The sequence below is a fragment of the Pteronotus mesoamericanus genome, unplaced genomic scaffold (genome assembly GCF_021234165.1).
Source record: "Pteronotus mesoamericanus isolate MK-2021 breed Mesoamerican mustached bat unplaced genomic scaffold, CSHL_Meso_final scaffold_174, whole genome shotgun sequence".
Classification (NCBI taxonomy): Eukaryota; Metazoa; Chordata; class Mammalia; order Chiroptera; family Mormoopidae; genus Pteronotus; species Pteronotus mesoamericanus.
The window spans coordinates 46461657-46477071 of NW_026555309.1; the positions used below are offsets into that span (position 1 = coordinate 46461657).

The 15415-nt window shown below is 71.8% G+C and overlaps 1 protein-coding gene across 1 annotated transcript; it reads right to left on the reverse strand.

Annotated features, from left to right (window-relative positions):
* Positions 1–101: 101 nt before the first annotated feature.
* SCRIB (scribble planar cell polarity protein) lies at positions 102–15357 on the reverse strand. Its single transcript, XM_054590584.1, is given in 37 exon segments — positions 102–280; positions 359–410; positions 635–709; positions 835–872; positions 950–1092; positions 1185–1370; positions 1473–1605; positions 1683–1842; positions 1941–2056; positions 2059–2257; positions 2627–2680; positions 4161–4208; positions 4288–4398; positions 5452–5640; positions 5725–6018; positions 6094–6204; positions 6313–6567; positions 6654–6734; positions 6841–7158; positions 7683–7760; positions 8149–8238; positions 8657–8719; positions 9314–9685; positions 10097–10303; positions 11214–11336; positions 11426–11556; positions 11640–11806; positions 11890–12089; positions 12255–12373; positions 12608–12752; positions 12831–12905; positions 12990–13053; positions 13152–13208; positions 13335–13424; positions 13503–13581; positions 13686–13803; positions 14908–15357. Coding segments are annotated over 37 exon segments (5043 nt in total). The 5' UTR covers positions 15067–15357; the 3' UTR covers positions 102–137.
* Between the last annotated feature and the right edge of the window lie 58 nt (positions 15358–15415).

A 15415-nucleotide genomic window follows, 5' to 3' on the forward strand; every position in this document is an offset into this window, starting at 1 on the left:
CTGGGGAGGGGCAGTTAGTCGGGCGGGGCCCCTGAGGGGCCCCTTGAAAATGCTAACACCCAGGTTAAAAGACTTGGGGCCAGGTGGTGGAGCGGGCCGGGCCCCCGCCCCAAGTCCAGGGGAAGGTCCGTGACCCTCTAGGAGGGCACTGGGCCCAGGCCGCGGCGACCTGGACGCATTGGGCGGCGGCTGCTGCACAGCGTCACCTCCTCAGGGCCCACGGTGTCCGGCGAGGGCCTGCCCAGAAGCACCGTGGCCACCTCTCCGTCCTCCTGCAGGCCTGGCAGGCAGAGGCGGGGGAGTGAGGGGAGGGGCTGGGCACCCTGGGCACACCCCGGGGTCGGGCCTGGCCACTCACCCGGGCTGGGAGACGGTTCCAAGGACCTCAGCTCCTCAGCGAAATCCGGGGACTGTGGTGGGGACAAGGGGTTGGTCAGGGCCTTGCCCCCGGCCTGCCTGGAACCACCCACGCAAGCCTGGGTGGGGCGGCCCCACACCCTGGGAGTAGGTCCGGCTGGGAAGGAGAGAGGGAAGGCGCTGCAGGCGGGGACAGGGCTGGGTGAGGCCCAGGCAGAAAGGCGGCCGCAGCCGCAGCTGCGTGGCCGGCGGCACGAGGGCCAGGAGGGCCCGGTACCTGAATGTCATAGACAGGCCTGGAAGAGGGGAGGGCGGCGAACACCCTGTAGTCGAACTTCCTCCCAGACAAGGCCTTGAGAGGACAGCGTGAGGGGAGAGAGGCAGAGGCCAGAGCTGAGAAGAGGGCGGGGGTGGGTGCAGCTGGGATCCCGCCCCCGAGCCACGGGGAGGGCGGGCAAGGGGGCGGCGGGTCCTCACCAGCCGTCCAGGGGAGGTGCTGGTCTGGGGGCCGAGGTCTGGGGGGACAAGAAATGGGCGTCGGGTGTGGTCGGCGCTGCAGGCCGAGCCCCCGACTCCCCTTGGGCACACGGACCTTCCAGGGGGGTGGGCGACGGGGTGGGCGCAGGTGAAGGGGCCTCGGCCAGCCGCTCCAGGGGCCCACGCTTGCCCCGGCCCTCCTGGGACTTGCTGAGAACCATCTGGGCGCGGAGAGCGTCCTGCTCCAGGGACTTCATCCTGCGAAGGACAGGGAGGCGGGGCTGGGGGGGGCGGCAGAGGCGGGGGGCGGGGCGGCAGAGCAGCGGGGGGCGGGGGCGGCAGGGCCTCACCTGGCAGCCCTCCACAGTGCCCGCTTTTCTGCCTCCAGGGCGCGGCGCTCTGCCGGCGACAGGGCCCGCTCGGGCACCGGCAGCTCGGGGCTCTGCACACGCAGCCGCTCCTGATGGCGCCGCTCAGCCTTGGCCGTCCGCACTGGGGCGCTACTCCCCAGGGGTGGAGGGGACGGCGAGACGAGCCTGGGTCAGGGGACAGGACAGGCGGGCCCGATGGGCGGGGGGCCTGCGAGGGGGGCACACCCGGCGCAGCGGTCTGTGCCGGCCCCTCCCCCACAGCCTCACCCTGCAGCAGAGCCCGCGGTCCAGGGGGGCTCCTCCTCGGGCTCCTCGCTGTCCGGGGCCTCCCGGTCCAGGGCAGGACCTGGGCTGGCCGCCTCCCGCAGCATCTGCGCCCTCTTCTGCTGCAGCTTCCGGGCTGGAGGTGGGGGGACGCGCGTCAGGCGGGGGTGGGCAGGCCCGGCCACCACCCTCTGCGGCTCAGCGCCCGCTCACCTTCTTCCTCCTGCATCTTCCTCAGGTCGTCAGCACCCACCAAGGACACGCGCTTGGGGGGGCCCTCGGCCTGGGGCGCCCGCACCTCCAACTCAAAGTACTTCTGCCGCTCTCGGAAGGACAGCTGCTCTGGGGAGGCCGTGGGCCCCGGCGTGGGGGGCTGCGGGGAGTGGGGTCTGAGACTAGGGGGCTCCCTCCCCAAGCTTGTGCGCCACCCGCAGCCGCCTGTGGCCCTGGAGGGGCGGCCACCACACTCACTTGGGCAGCCGTGTCCTGGGGAGGCGGTGGGCCCGGCACGGCGGCGAACGTCCGGTAGGCCCGCTTCACGTCGGAGGGCAGCTCGTCCGGGGAGGGCGGGGAGGGGGGCTGGGGGCGAGGCTCTGGTGAGCTGGGCGGGGACAGCTGCAGAGGCTGCGGCCACCACCCTCCCCACCCACAGCTGTCCCCGACGGTGGTCTCTGCCCCCGCCCCCCGCGGGCCAGGGCACTCACAGAGCGGGGGCTGCCTCTGCCCCTGAGGGCCGGGGAGCCCCTGGGCCAGACCTGAGCCAGTGGCTGGATCACCCCGGGTTTTGTCTGCAAAGGGTGGGGGCCAGGGGGAGGGACCAGGGGTTCAGAGAAGGGGGGCGGGGACGGAGGGAGAAAGACAGAGAGAGGTGGAGCCAGGGTGGCCGTGGGCAGGTGACCAGGGTCCCCATGCTGCAGAGCCAGGGCGCTTCCAACAACTGGGGGGCGGGAGGGGCAGGACCGAGGGGGCCCCAGGTGCTGGGACGGAGGCCTGGCCACCCAGCCCACCTGCCCAGGGGACACCCAAGGGCCAGGCAGGCGCCCCAGGCTGTGTCCTCCTAGAGAGACAGGCAGCGCCGCTTGCCCAGGGAAGGAGGCCCCAGACACAGGCGCCCCCGCCCCGTCCTCCGCTCCCGCCCCCGCCCCGTAGGCACTCACCTGCTGGTGGCTGGGGGAGCGGGGCGCTTCGGCCATCTTCCCTCTGGCTGGTACCTGGAGGGCCGGGAGCCAGGTGGGGTGAGGGTCGGGCAGGGCTGGGGACCCACAGGTGGAGCTGGGGGCTTGCCTTGGCGGCACTGAGGCTGGTCCTTAGCTCCCAGACCTGCCTGCAGCCCGAGAGACGCCCCTGAAACGGCCTAGGCTACTGCTTGCCCAGCCCCAAAGGCCATGTCTCGGAGCCCACCAGGCTCGCCCCAAAACGCTGAGGGGACAGGGTCCCGGAGGGTGCTTGGCCCCGCGCCCCAGCTCTGTGCAGCTGTGGCGGTGGGCGGGCTGGAGCATCGACAGAGGGCGGCACACAGGCAGCCCGACCCCGGTGGGACGGCAGAGAGCCGGGTGGTGGGGGGCGGGGGCAGATGTTGCTGGAAGCTCCCGGGGCTGCAGGCCGAGGCCCCTGTGCCCTCCCCGAGGTTTGAAGGCACAGGGTCCAGGGAAGCCCCAGGCCCACCAGCCAGCCCGTTGCTACCCCAGATCTTGGTCAGAGAACACTGGGCCCCACTCTCCTGGGGCTGCCTGCTCTTGGCTGTTCCTGGCAGCGGGCGGGCGGGAGGGCGAGCGGGCAGCCCCATGTACCACCCTCCCCCTGGCCCTCGACGAGCACCCCCGAGCCCCCACCCGCCCCCACTCACACTCCTGCGGCCGCCTGGGACGCTGGCCGGAGGCAGCCCTGGGGGCTGTTTATGCCCCTGGGGAGGATCGAGGGCTGGACATCTGTCCTGCCCAGCACTCGCGCACCCTCCCCCGCTCAGCTGTCGTGGCTGCCCCACCCCAGTCTCCGTGGCTCCTCCCGGCTGCTCCAGCCGGTCCCCATGGCGGCGTGCGCCCTGCCCCGCGAGACCCCAATGGCTCTGGTGGCCTTCAGGGCTTTTGCCCCGCCCTGAGCTCTCTGGGACCCCCTCGGACCGCAAGGGCTCGGGCCCCCCACACCCAGTGTGCTCTGAGTCCAGGGGCCTTCGCAGAAGTGCCCCCCCGCCCAGCTCTCAGCTATCAAGAGGCGCCAGCAGCGCCAGCCGCACAGCTTGGCTCATGCGGTCGGGGGCTGCGCCCTCCGCCAGGCCACGGGGGAGCCCCCCCGCCGGTCCAGCCCCGCAGGCCCGGACACCACCCCGCCCTGCTCCCCCGAGGGCCTTCGCCCTCAGTCCCTGCCCTGGGGACAGGACCCCGGTGGAGCCCCTCCCCAGGACTCTGTCCCGCGGGTTCTCGGGCACTAAGGCAGGGGTGGGGCTCACTAACGGGGCAGAAGCCGGACTGTGAGTGCGACCCAGGCCTGTCCTGGGAGCAGAGCGGACACAGCGTGGGAGGAGGGGTGGCGTCCCTGATGCATGCGGGCAGGCGGCTCTGAGCGCCAGGGGCGCGGGGTCTGGGACACGGCCATCCACTGCCCGCTGTGCGCCCACGCCCGGGTGCCCAGAACAGAGAGCCTGCCGGCGCGGACGCAGGGCCAGCGCACGGGGTGCAACGGCGGGACACTCACTGTGGCCTCCGGTCCCCACTGCGGCGTCTGCCCAGGCAGCTCCTTGTCCTGCGAGCAAAGCAGGCGGCGATCAAGAGCCTGCGGCCCGGCCCCCAGCTCTGGGGCCGCGGCCACGGGCAGCTCTGACCTTGGCAGGGCCCTCTGGGCTCAGCTCCCGGTCGATGGAGGAGATGCTTTCTAGGCTGTTCCTGCGGCCAGCGCCAGCGGCGAAGGGGTTGGCGATCACGCCGGGTGACACCTGGGGCGGCAGCAGGCAGCGCGTGGGTGAGGCGCGGCCCCAGCGAGGAGCAGTGCGCCCCACCACCCACGGCGCTGCTGGCTGGGGCGCCAGGCGACCCACGCACGGGGACAGCGCCCGCGCAGAGCTGGGAAGTGCAGCCAGGGCCACCGGCGGGAGAGCCTGTGTCACACAAGAGGACACGGTGGCCCCGGAGCCCAGGGCACGTGAACCTGTCACTGTGAAGCTGCACTTGTTCTCCGAACAAAGTGCTTGGAAACAGTAAACACATCAACAAAAATGCTTTTAAATACGTGTTTTAAGTAAACCCACACAGGCGGAGCTCCTTCTGGGGACTGCGTGGCCGGCCCCAAGTCCCAGGAGCACGTCCTCCCAGGAAGTGGCCAGGGTTCCTAGGAGGCCACAGGCAGGCGAGGCCTTGCCAGCAGGGACGCCCTCGGGTGGGCTGGCAGCCACTGAGGTGCAGAGCCCTCTGTGTCTGTGGGGCCACCAGTGACGCGGTCACCTCGGCTTGTGCCAAGAGGCTCCAGGGAGCCGTGGAAGAAGGCAGGGAGGTAGCGTGAGCCCATCCCTTTTGAGCAGAAGGGACACTGAGGTCCGAGACCAGGCCTGCCCAGGACACGCGGCAGGTGGGGCAGGCCTCGGGGGCCCGGCGGGGCGCCCCACACGCCCCACTCCGGCTTCCTCCCTGGGGAGGCCTGGCAGCGAGCTCTCGGCTGAGGGCAGCCTGGAGAAGCTGGAGGGTGCTGGGTGAGCCGCGTCCGTCCCCACGCAAGGGAGACACCCTCCCGAGGGGCCCTGGCCCTGCATGTGCCTGCCTCGGAGCCACCGGCCTGGCCTGACGGCCGCACTCCGCAGGGGCCGCCCACCCGGAGGTGGGCGCTGCAACCTCCTCCCCAGGACCGGCCGCACCTGCCGCCCGGAGCCCCGACACATCATGAGCAGGCGGCCTGGACCACGGCCGGGCACCGCCTGTGCCCCGTGGCTCCCACCCGGGGCTTGGGCCCCGAGGGCTAGCTCACCGCCACACCTCCAGGCCGTGTGGGCACTGACCTCGGTGGGTGCGACGATGCTGGCGTCGAAGCCGTCGCAGACGAGCACGGTGAGGGTGTCGCCGGCGCTGCGCAGCAGCTGCACCGCCTCGGCGTGGGTGAGGCCCAGCAGGCTCTGCTGGTTCACCTCCAGCAGCCGCAGGCCCACTCGCAGGCGGCCGTCGCGCCCGGCCGCTCCCGCGGGGCTCACCTGCAGGGACACCGGGCCCAGGGCCTCAGGACGGGCCGCGGGGAGCCCCCGCCTGCCCTGGGGACCTGGCGGGCAGGCCCTCACCTTGGAGATGAAGATGCCCTCGTCGGTGGGGTCACAGGGGTTCCCTGCGTGGCCCTTGGCGCCCCCACGGATGCTGATGCCCAGCTTCTCCCCGGGGCCCTTCTGGACACAGAGCTCGCGCAGGCCCGGGGGCGGCGGGTCCCTCCGCACCAGCAGGGCCAGCTCCAGGCAGGGCCGCAGCAGGGCGCTGACGGCTTCCTGGTGCGTGGCCCCCCGCACGTCCTGCCCGTTCACTGCGAGGATGCGGTCCCCGACCCGCAGGCCGCTGCGTGCAGCCAGGCCCCGGGGGAGCACCTGTGGGGAGGGCGGAGCCTCAGCATCCAGGCCTGGCTGCCTGCCCTGCACGCCCAGCAGCAGGGGCCCCCCGACCTTGGAGATGAAGACGCCAGGCTCCTGGACTCCAAACGGGTGGCTGGAGTGGTCGGAGCCCCCGACGATGCTGAGCCCCAGCGGGCCCCCGGCTCTTGGCAGGCAGATTTCCTGGGGACATCGGGGGCGGTCTCTGTGCTGGGCACGTGGGGGACCACAGGGCCTGAGCCCCCCCTTCCCTCCCTGGAACTTGTGGCCTGGACAGGGCTGCGGTCTCACCTCCACTGGGTATGGCCCCTCTAGGGCGGCGGCCAGCAGGCCGGGGGCCAGTCTCAGTGGCCCGGGGTCCCCGGGGGTGGCAGTGGCCACGGCAGCGGCAGCGGCAGGGAGGGGTGGGGGCGAGCGTGGCGGGGGGCTGGGCGGGGGGGGCGCCCCGGCCTCCCGCTCCAGCAGCAGGGCGATGGTCGGGGCGGCGGCGGTCAGCAGAGAGACAGCGTGGTCGTGCCGGGCCTCCGTCATGTCCACCCCGTTGATCTGCGCGGGCGAGGCCGGTCAGCGGGGTGGGGCCCCACAGGCAGCTGGGGCAGAGGGAGTGCTGGGCGACCCCCACCCCCACTCACCGAGAGGACGCGGTCGCCAACCTGCAGCGTGCCTGCCCGGTGAGCAGCGCCCCCCTCGGCGATTCGGGAGATGAAGATGCCCTGAGGGGAGGGGGAGCAAGCCGTGGGGCAGGAAGACCGGGCCGGGGGGCAGCTGGCGCTGGCCCCGCGCCCCCACGCCCCCACGCCGCCCCTGCGGCTGGCTCACCCCATCGCCAGCCCGGTAGGGTGTGGAGCCTTTTCCGCCAGCGATGCTGAAGCCTAGTCCCTTCTCGCTGCGCACCAGGCAGGCCACGTGGCGCTGCCGGAGGGGCCCGGGGGTCTCGGGCTGGGGCAGGCGCAGGCTGCCAAACCGCCGCTCCCGGGGGCTGTAGTCGTCCTCGGGCCTCAGAGGCGTGACGGTGACCGCATTCTCGGGCTCCACCATGCGCTCCCGCCACAGCCGCATCCGCACGGTGGCACCCGCCCCCCGCAGCGCCTCCACGGCCTGGTGGTGCTCCGCGTCCTGCAAGGCCACGCCGTTCACCTGCGGACCACAATGTGTCAGGGCCGGCCCTCCCCCGGCGGGAGGGGCACAGAGGAGCTCCCGCCTGTGCGACCCCCCAGCCTGAGGGGGCAGGCGGAGGCCCCACATGCGCGTCAGTCCACACCGGCGGGCCCGGCCTAAGAGACGCCCTGCCCTCCTTCCGTCAGCAGCTCGTCCTTCGGCCCGGGGCCCGGGGCTCCTCCGCCCTCAGCTCTCCCCGATGCCAGGGCGGCGCCGGCCCTGCCGGAGCCGGGAGGCTGGAGGCCCAGGCAGGGGCTCCAGAGCCAGAATCAAACCCCCAACCCAGACCCACCAGGGGCGGGGGCACCGCCCAGGACCCCCAGGAGCAGCACCTCCTGCGGAGGCCACAGCTCCAGGTGCAGCTGGCATCCTCCCAGGTGGGGGTCTCTGCCTCGGGCCACCTGAATCCCTCCTTGCCTGGGGCCAGTGCTCGGGCGGCCCCCATTCCCTGAGGGGGTGCCTGTCTGTGTGGGACAGTGTGGTCCCTGAGGGCCCCGACTTACCTCAAGGAGCTTGTCGCCCACTCGGACTCCGGCCCGGGCGGCGGGGCCCTCCTCAGACACCCGGGAGATGAAAATGCCCTGGGGACACGTGGACACTGAGCCCGAAGGTGGCACGGCCCGGCGCCCCGCCACCTGGGGGCACCGCCTGTGCAGAGGAGCCGTGGGCTCGAGCTGTGGGCGCAGGTCAGCTGCCAGCAGTGGTTTTCAACCCAAACCAGGCTCAGAGCTGCCCTCTGAGACGCCCTCCCACTCCAGGATCCCTCGCAAGTTCAAGTTCCGTCCCGAGTCAACAGGAAGTGGGGCGAGGCTCGGACCCGGCGCCCGGGACCCAGCCACCGAGAGAGAAGGGGGTGGTGTCTCCTTGGGGGAGGGGGCAGCACCGAAAAGAAAGCAGGCGCTGAAGCCAGGAGGCCCCGGCAGCCCCAGGAGGCCCCGGCCAGGGAGACAGGGCAGGGCAGCTCCTCACCTCGTCATCTCCCTTGTAGGGGGTGGAGCCCTTGCCCCCCGCGATGCTGATGCCCAGGCCCCCTGTCTGCCGCACGATGGTGAGCGTCAGCTGGAAAGAGAAAACATGGTGTCCGGGGTGGGCTGTGAGAGGCCGGCCCAGCGGGGATGGGGGGCCCAGGCCTCTGCACGGCACCCTGCCGGGGGCCAGAGGCGCCGCAGGGCAGAGTGCGGCGGCCTAGGGCTCAGGGGAGGGCGGCCCGGGAGGGGCACCTGTCTGTGGGCGATGAGGCCTGAGGCCCTACAGACGGGGTGCGGCGGGCAGGAGCACCCCAGCATCCGGCCGGGCGGCCTGACCCTGCCGGGCGGGCAGCACTGCCACAGCCCCGCCCCTCAGGGACTGGGGGAGGGCAGGGCTCCTGCGGGAGGGGCTGTGCGGAGCGAGGGGGAGGCAACAGAGAGCCCGCAGCCCCCAAAGCAAAGCGCGCGCGGCAGCAGCCGGGGCAGAGCCCAGAGCAGCGAGTACAGACCTCCTCCTCCTCAATGCGCGCGGGCTCTATCAGCAGGTTATTGGCCTGGTCAAACGACACCCCCTGTCAGGACAGGACCAGCGAGGGCATGCAGGTGAGCCGCCGCCCAGCCCGCCACCGCCACCGCGCACCCGGCCCCGCACCAGCGGAAAGCAGAGAGAGACAACACTAAGCCCCCACAGCCCGAGAGCACCAGCCCCTTGCCCCCGGCGCGTGTGGCTGCGCCACGGACAGAGCAGGGCAGGGTGGCGGGCGGGGCGGGCCCTCCAGGCGGACCCCCAGGTCCCTCGGCAACTCCAGCACCGCGTCGGCGCTCAGGGAAGAGCCACTGAAGCATCGAGACGGGCGCCGTGGGCGACAGGGCATCCCCAGGGACCAGGCGGGACCCCCGTCGGCCCGTGACAGCTGTCTGAGGGCCGGGGGAGGACCTGGCAGAAGCCCAGCCCCGAGGGAGCCCGAAAAGGCGAACAGCTGGGCCGCAAGGCCCGGCCCGGAGAGGACGGCGAAGTCAGCAGCCCTCGGAGAGCGGCCCCTCCATCGAGCCCAGAGCGTCTCCCAAAGTGGACGCCGGCACAGACCTGGGGCTCGGTGAGCAGCAGGGGCAACGCGGCCCAGAGGCCGGTGGTCTAGTCAGCCGGGGCGGGGGAGGGGACCCACCTTGACAGAGGGCACAGAGGCCGTGGCCTCCTCCTTCTCTTCCTCCTCCTCCTCAGCCACCGCCTCCTCCTCGTCCTCCTCGTCCCCCTCGTCCCCGGCCCGAGGGGCCCAGGGCGCGTGTGGGCCATTGTGCCAGCCCCCGGCCCCCGCCGGGCCGTCGCCTTCGGGCCGCGCCCCCTGCAGCAGGGCCACCACGGCCTCGGGCTGGGGCAGCCTGGAGACCTTGAAGTGCTTCTTGTAGTGAGGTGTGTCCTTGCGCGTGAGCCGCTGCCGCCCGGCAGGCAGGGCCCAGGGGGCCCCCGCCGGCCCCCCCTCACTCTCGCCGTCTTCCCCAGGCGGCGGCAGGGTGTCCTCTGCAAATCGCACTGTGGGCTGCAAGGGGCAGGTATGAGGGTGGCCCTGACAACCCCAGGGGTCTGGGGGAGCCCGGGCGGGAGCCAGCAGACAGGGATGCCCTGCCACTGGGAGGCCTGGGCGGTGCCTCCAGTAGCGCGGGGCACATGCGGCTGGGGAGGGCCAGGGCGCCGGGAGGCTCCTTCCGCCACAGGGAGGCGCTCTGAGAAGCACCACTGGAACCAGGCAAAGGTCCAGGAGACAGTCTTCGGGGCACCTGTGGGGGTGCCCCTCCTCCCCGGGCCCAAACTTCCGCAGACATCTCGGAGAGAGCCCTCCTGGCGTCCCACCCGCCTCTGGCATCTTGCCGGCACCCCCACTTGAGGGCGGTGGAGAGCTGGGGACAAGCAGGCCGCACTCCCGGGCGAGCGGCCTCCCAGGCAGGCCCACCTCCTCGTAGGTGTCCTCTTCGGCCTCCTCCTGGGCAGCGGGCATGGCTTCCTGCGGGCTCAGCTCCCCAGCCTCCGCCTCCGCCTCCTCCTCTTCCTCCTCCTCCTCCTCCTCAGCCAGCAGGACTGCGGGCTCCCCCGGGGAGGCTGTGCTGGTGGATGGGGGCGAGTCCTCACTCAGGCCGGACCTGCTGCTGAGCCTCTTCTCCTGCGGGGGGCCGGGCGGCCAGTCAGCCTGCGAGGGCCGCCCGCCTGCCCTGCTGAACTCAGCCCCCGCAGCTGCCCAGGCCCTGTGGGGGAGGGCGGGCGCAGCCCTCAGCCCCTTTCTGCCCCAGGGAAGCCACGCTGCCACCAAGTGGAACTGAGAGCACAGAACTCCAGTTCTCTGACGCAGCCACTTGGAAGTCTCTCCCAGAAGATACGAACAGCAGAGACAAGATCAGCTCCAGGGGGTGCGGGGGGTGGGGGGGAGCTGAGAAAGGCCCAACACCCTGCCGCGGGCACAGCGCCCTGGCCAGGCCGTGCCTGCTTCCCGGGGCGGTGGCGGAGCACACAGACAGGCCTTGCCGCGTGCCCCCCCACCCCCGAGGCGCAGGTGCCTGCCTGTACTCGAGGGGCCTGACGCTCCCCTGACTGTCGCCGAAAGCATCTGCGTGAGTCAAGCGGGGCCTGCCTGGCTCTGGCCGCACCCCCTTCGCAGAGGTGGGTAACACCTGTGCCGGGGGTGGGCACCCAAAGGAGATGCCACGGAGCCAGACCCCCGTCCCCTGTGCCATGATGGACAAGGCCCGAGTCCTTGCATGCTCCTGCCCCCGGGCAGCACCCCCCCGCCCCCCCCAACCTCAGCCCCGCGCGCTCCCCACCCCTACGGCACGCCCCCCCCCCAACCTCAGCCCCGCGCGCTCCCCACCCCTACGGCACGCCCCCCCCCAACCTCAGCCCCGCTTCACAGCTGGGCCAATGAGGGGCCCTGCAGCCAACCCCTCACCAGGCTGCTCCCTTTGTGTGTCTCGTGACCACCCTGGACCCTCAGAGCCCCACGTCCAGGACAGGTGAGGTGCCCCAGGCGCCTAGAGGGCAAAGGCTGGGGTCCCTTCTGCGTCCTCGGCCCCAGTCACCTCCTCCGACGGCGAGGGCGGCCCAGGGCCGGGCCTGCCAGTGGCTTCGCTGCGCCGCTCCTCCACGCCCCTCTTCATCACCTTGAGCTCGCTGGGGTGCGGCGTGGCCCGGCGCTGCAGGCCCTGCGGCGGGCACAGGGGTGAGGGCGGGCAGGGCGGGGCCGGGCGTGGGTGGGCAGCGGGCCGCCCGCCCAGGGACCCCACCACCATACCCGCTTCTCGGCAGCGGCCTCCTCGGCATCCTCGTCACTCGTGGGGGCCCCCAGGAACTTGATGACGCTGACACGGCCCAGCGGGGCGTCACTCCAGCTCTCGGAGGGGCTGCTCCGTGGCCCAGGGTCCTCTGCAGGAGGGAGTGTTGGGGCCCAGCCTCGCCCGGGGCCACCATCCCCCACCCCGCTCCCTTGCAACACGGCCACAACCTACCAAGGCTGGGTGGGGGCTGCTGCGGCAGCAGGTAGCAGGTGAGCACCTTCTCCCCGGTCTGGGCGTCGTCCTCAGTCTGGAACCGCAGCATGGGTTGTGCCTGGTTCTCGGCCAGCCACAGGGCCTTGAGGTTGAGATGGGTGAGCGCGAACGGCAGACTCTGCAGCCTGAGAATGCGCGGCACGGTCAGCTCACGGGGGCCTGCGGCACGGTCGGCTCAGGGCATCCAGGCAGGGCAGTGGACGCTCACCGGTTCCCAGCCACATCCAGCACGTGCAGCTCCGTTGTGTGGGCAAGCTCGGGCGGCAGGAGGGCCAGGCGGTTGTCCCTCAGAGACAGGACGCTGAGTGCCACACAGCCCCCGATCTCCGGTGGCAGCACTTCCAGGCGGTTCCGGTCCACGTTCAGGTTGGTCAGCTTGGTCAGCTTCCCAAGGGAGCGGGGAAGAGCCTGGCCGGGGGTGGAGGAGCGTGAAAGTTCAGAGGGCGGCAGAAGGCCCCTGGGAACGAGGAAGGAAACGAGAGCCGCAGGCTGATCCGTGGCAGGGCCTGGCCTCTCCTCCCCGTCCCGAGGCCTTCCCCCCCCCAAGAACGGAGCCCCCGCGGCCAGGCCCACCGTCAGCAGGTTCTCAGTGAGGATCAGCTCGGACAGGTTCTCGCAGTCCCCAATGGCCTCGGTCACCTCGCACAGGCGGTTCTGGTCCACCTTCAGGATGGACAACTGCTTCAGCTGACCTGGTGTTAGGACGTCGCAGCGACAGTGCTGAGTGGGGTGGAGGGCGGGCCGCCCCGCGAGGCCGCCTGCCCCAGCCTCACGCCCGCCACGCCTCGGCCCGGGAGCTGCCAGGGCTGCCTGCACGCCCTCTCGGGCTCAGCACTGCAAGCGCCTCAGGGGCTGCTTGCGGTCGCCCCCTCCCCCCCTCAGCCCGGCCCCCCAGGGACGCCACCTGGCCCCCAGCTGGCACTGACCAATGCCGTCGGGGAGCCGCTGCAGCAGGTTCTGGGACAGCAGCAGGTCCGTTAGCAGGGCGAGCCCCCCAAGCTCCGCAGGCAGCGCCTCCAGCCGGTTCTCCGACACATCCAGGCACACCAAGCGCCGGAGGTTCCCGAGCTCCTGGGCAAGGCGCGGAGGGTCAGGGCACGGCTGCCAAGGTGAGCGGTGGGGGCGGCCACCAGCCACACCCTCACTCACCGGAGGCAGCATGGAGAGCTGGTTCCGGTCCAGCCACAGCTCCCGCAGGTTGGGCAGAGCCCCCAGGGTGTCAGGCTGGAAGGACAAAAAGGAAAAGTGTGACAGGAGCTCACCTGCGGGTGGCCCCGCCTCGCCCACAACGCCCCGCCTACTCCGCACCAGCACTTCTAGGTCGTTTCCTCCCAGATCCAGCTGTTCCAGCTTGACCAGGAAAGACAGCGACCTGCACGGGAAAAAGAGCAAGTTTCCTTTCCAACGCGTGGCCTAAGCCCCCGGGGGCTGCAGTCCGCGCGGCCACCGGTGGGGAGCCGGGCCACTCACGCAGGCAGGGACTTGAGCAGGTTCTCCCGGAGCTCCAGAGTCACCAGGTTGGCGAGGCTGAAAGAGGCGGGGGGGGGGGGCGGGGGGGGGACACGCGTGAGGAAGGGGAGGACGGCAGGGGAGGGGCAGGGGCAGGAGCAGGGCTGAGCCAAGCCCCCTCCCCGGACCCAAAAGGACACGCACTTGCCCACGTCCCCAGGCAGCGCCTGCAAGGACACATCGTTCAGGGCCAGGTGAGCCAGGCTGCGCAGCTGAGTGAAGCCCTCGGGGAGCCTGCATGGGGGAGGAAACTTCAGATGTCCCGGCTGAAATCACCCCCACCCCACACCCCCACCCCCGGCCCCTACGCACCTAGACAGGGGATTCCCGCTGAAATCCGCAATCTCCAGGGCCTTGCAAAACCGGATGCTCTCGGGGATCTCGGGGATGTCTGCAGCAAGAGCGAGGCTCACGAGGGTGCCCACAGCCTCCAGGGGCTCAGAGCCCTTCTGGCCACCCCAGGCTCTCCCGCCAGACCCGCCCTGGGCTCCACACCGTTCCGGGACACGTCCAGCTCCACCAGCTGCATGAAGTTGGCCACCTCCGGGGGCAAACGCTGAATCTCGTTGTCACTGAGGCCCAGCTTGCGCAGGTTCAGCAGCCGGAAGAAAGGCTGTGGGCAGCGGGTGAGGCTAGGGGCTGAGCCCTGTGGCAGAGGCCCCTCCAGAGCAGGCGCAGCCCCAGGTCACGCATCCGCTAGGCCTCTGCCTGCTCTCGGCCACACAAGGAGCCCAGGGTCCTGCCATGGTGCCTGGGGCTGCGGCAGGCAAGGCAGGGAGAGCAAGACCCGCACACACGCCTTGCTACACCACTGTTGACATGGGGTGTCCGTGTCACCTCAGACATGCTCCCAGCCCCTCGCGTACTTAAGTCTTACTGGAGGTGTCACCTCTCTGTAACCTGGCCAGTCCGTTTCCTGCTTTCTATGTTCCCTCCAAACTCCACCTACCACCTGAATCACCTGTTCCCCGCACCCAGCAGGCAACTCCTCCAGTGGCTTCTGCTACTCTGCCCTAGCAGCACGTCCTGCCCAAGCAAGAGCTTGGCCATCGCCAAAAAGAGCACCAACAACAGTAGAGCACCACAGGCACGCGGTGCTGTGGGCAGGGGCCGCTGGCAGCGGGGGCAGGGGGCGGGGGGGGGGGGGGCGGGGGGGGCGCCAAGGGAGAGCCCGGGCGCCCAAGTCCAGAGCAGAGCCACGCCCTTTGCGGCCCACAGCCCCCAGGCACCCGCCCACTCAGCACCCTGTCTCCGAAAAGGAAATCCTTTTGTGATTTGCTTCCTTTAGCCTCCGCTCCAGAGTGGCCTTGGGAGGACGAACGCAAGCTGACCCGAAGGAACGACAGCAGCAGCAGGGGAAGCGGGGGAGGGTGGGGGATAGACCTGTCAGGGACAAGCACCTGGGGAGGGGGGCCCTACCCCGCCGCAGCCAGGAGGAAGAGGAAAGCGATCCGAGGGGAAGGCCGGCCCCCCTTCAGAGCAGCCCAGCAAGGTAGTGCCGCGCACAGACCGCGTTCACCTTCCACCCTCCTCTCCCCTTCGGGCTCTCACTCTGCGGCTCCTCCTGTAGGCGGGGGACCACCCCGACCCAGGCAGGCACCTGATGACCACGGCCACCTGGTGCCGGCGCCCGCGGCGGGCGAGGCTGGCCGGGCGGGGCCGTGGCCGGTGAGAACCGGCCGGGCCGGGCCGGCGGGGCTCGCGGGCGGCGGCGCACCTTGGGCAGCTCGCGCAGCTGGTTGGCGTCGAGCAGCAGCTCCTCCAGGCTGCGGCTGTAGCGGTAGATCTCCTCGGGCACGGCCTGCAGCGAGCAGTGCCGCTTGTCCACCGACTCCACGTGCCGGTTGCAGCGCCACAGCGGGATGCACTTGAGCATGGTGCGGGCGGGCGCGGGTTCGGGCGCGGGCTCCGGCGGCGGGCGGGGGGCGGGGCTCGGCCCGCATGAGCGCCGGGGCGGCCGCGGCGAGGGACGAAGGGGCGGGGGCGGCCCGGCCGCGGCGGCGCTGGGCCCGGCACGCGCTTGGGACGCTCGGCCCGGCCGGCGCTCAGATCCTCAGGAGGCGGCAAAGGCGGCGGCGGCCCGGCATCCCGCCTCACCGGCTCGTCCGCCTCTGTGCTGCAGCCGGAACCGCCGCCGCTGCCCGCCGGACTGCCCCGCCGACAACCGCCGGCCGCCGCGCAGCCCGCCGGGAAGCCGAGGCCCGCCCATCGCCACCGGGACTGCA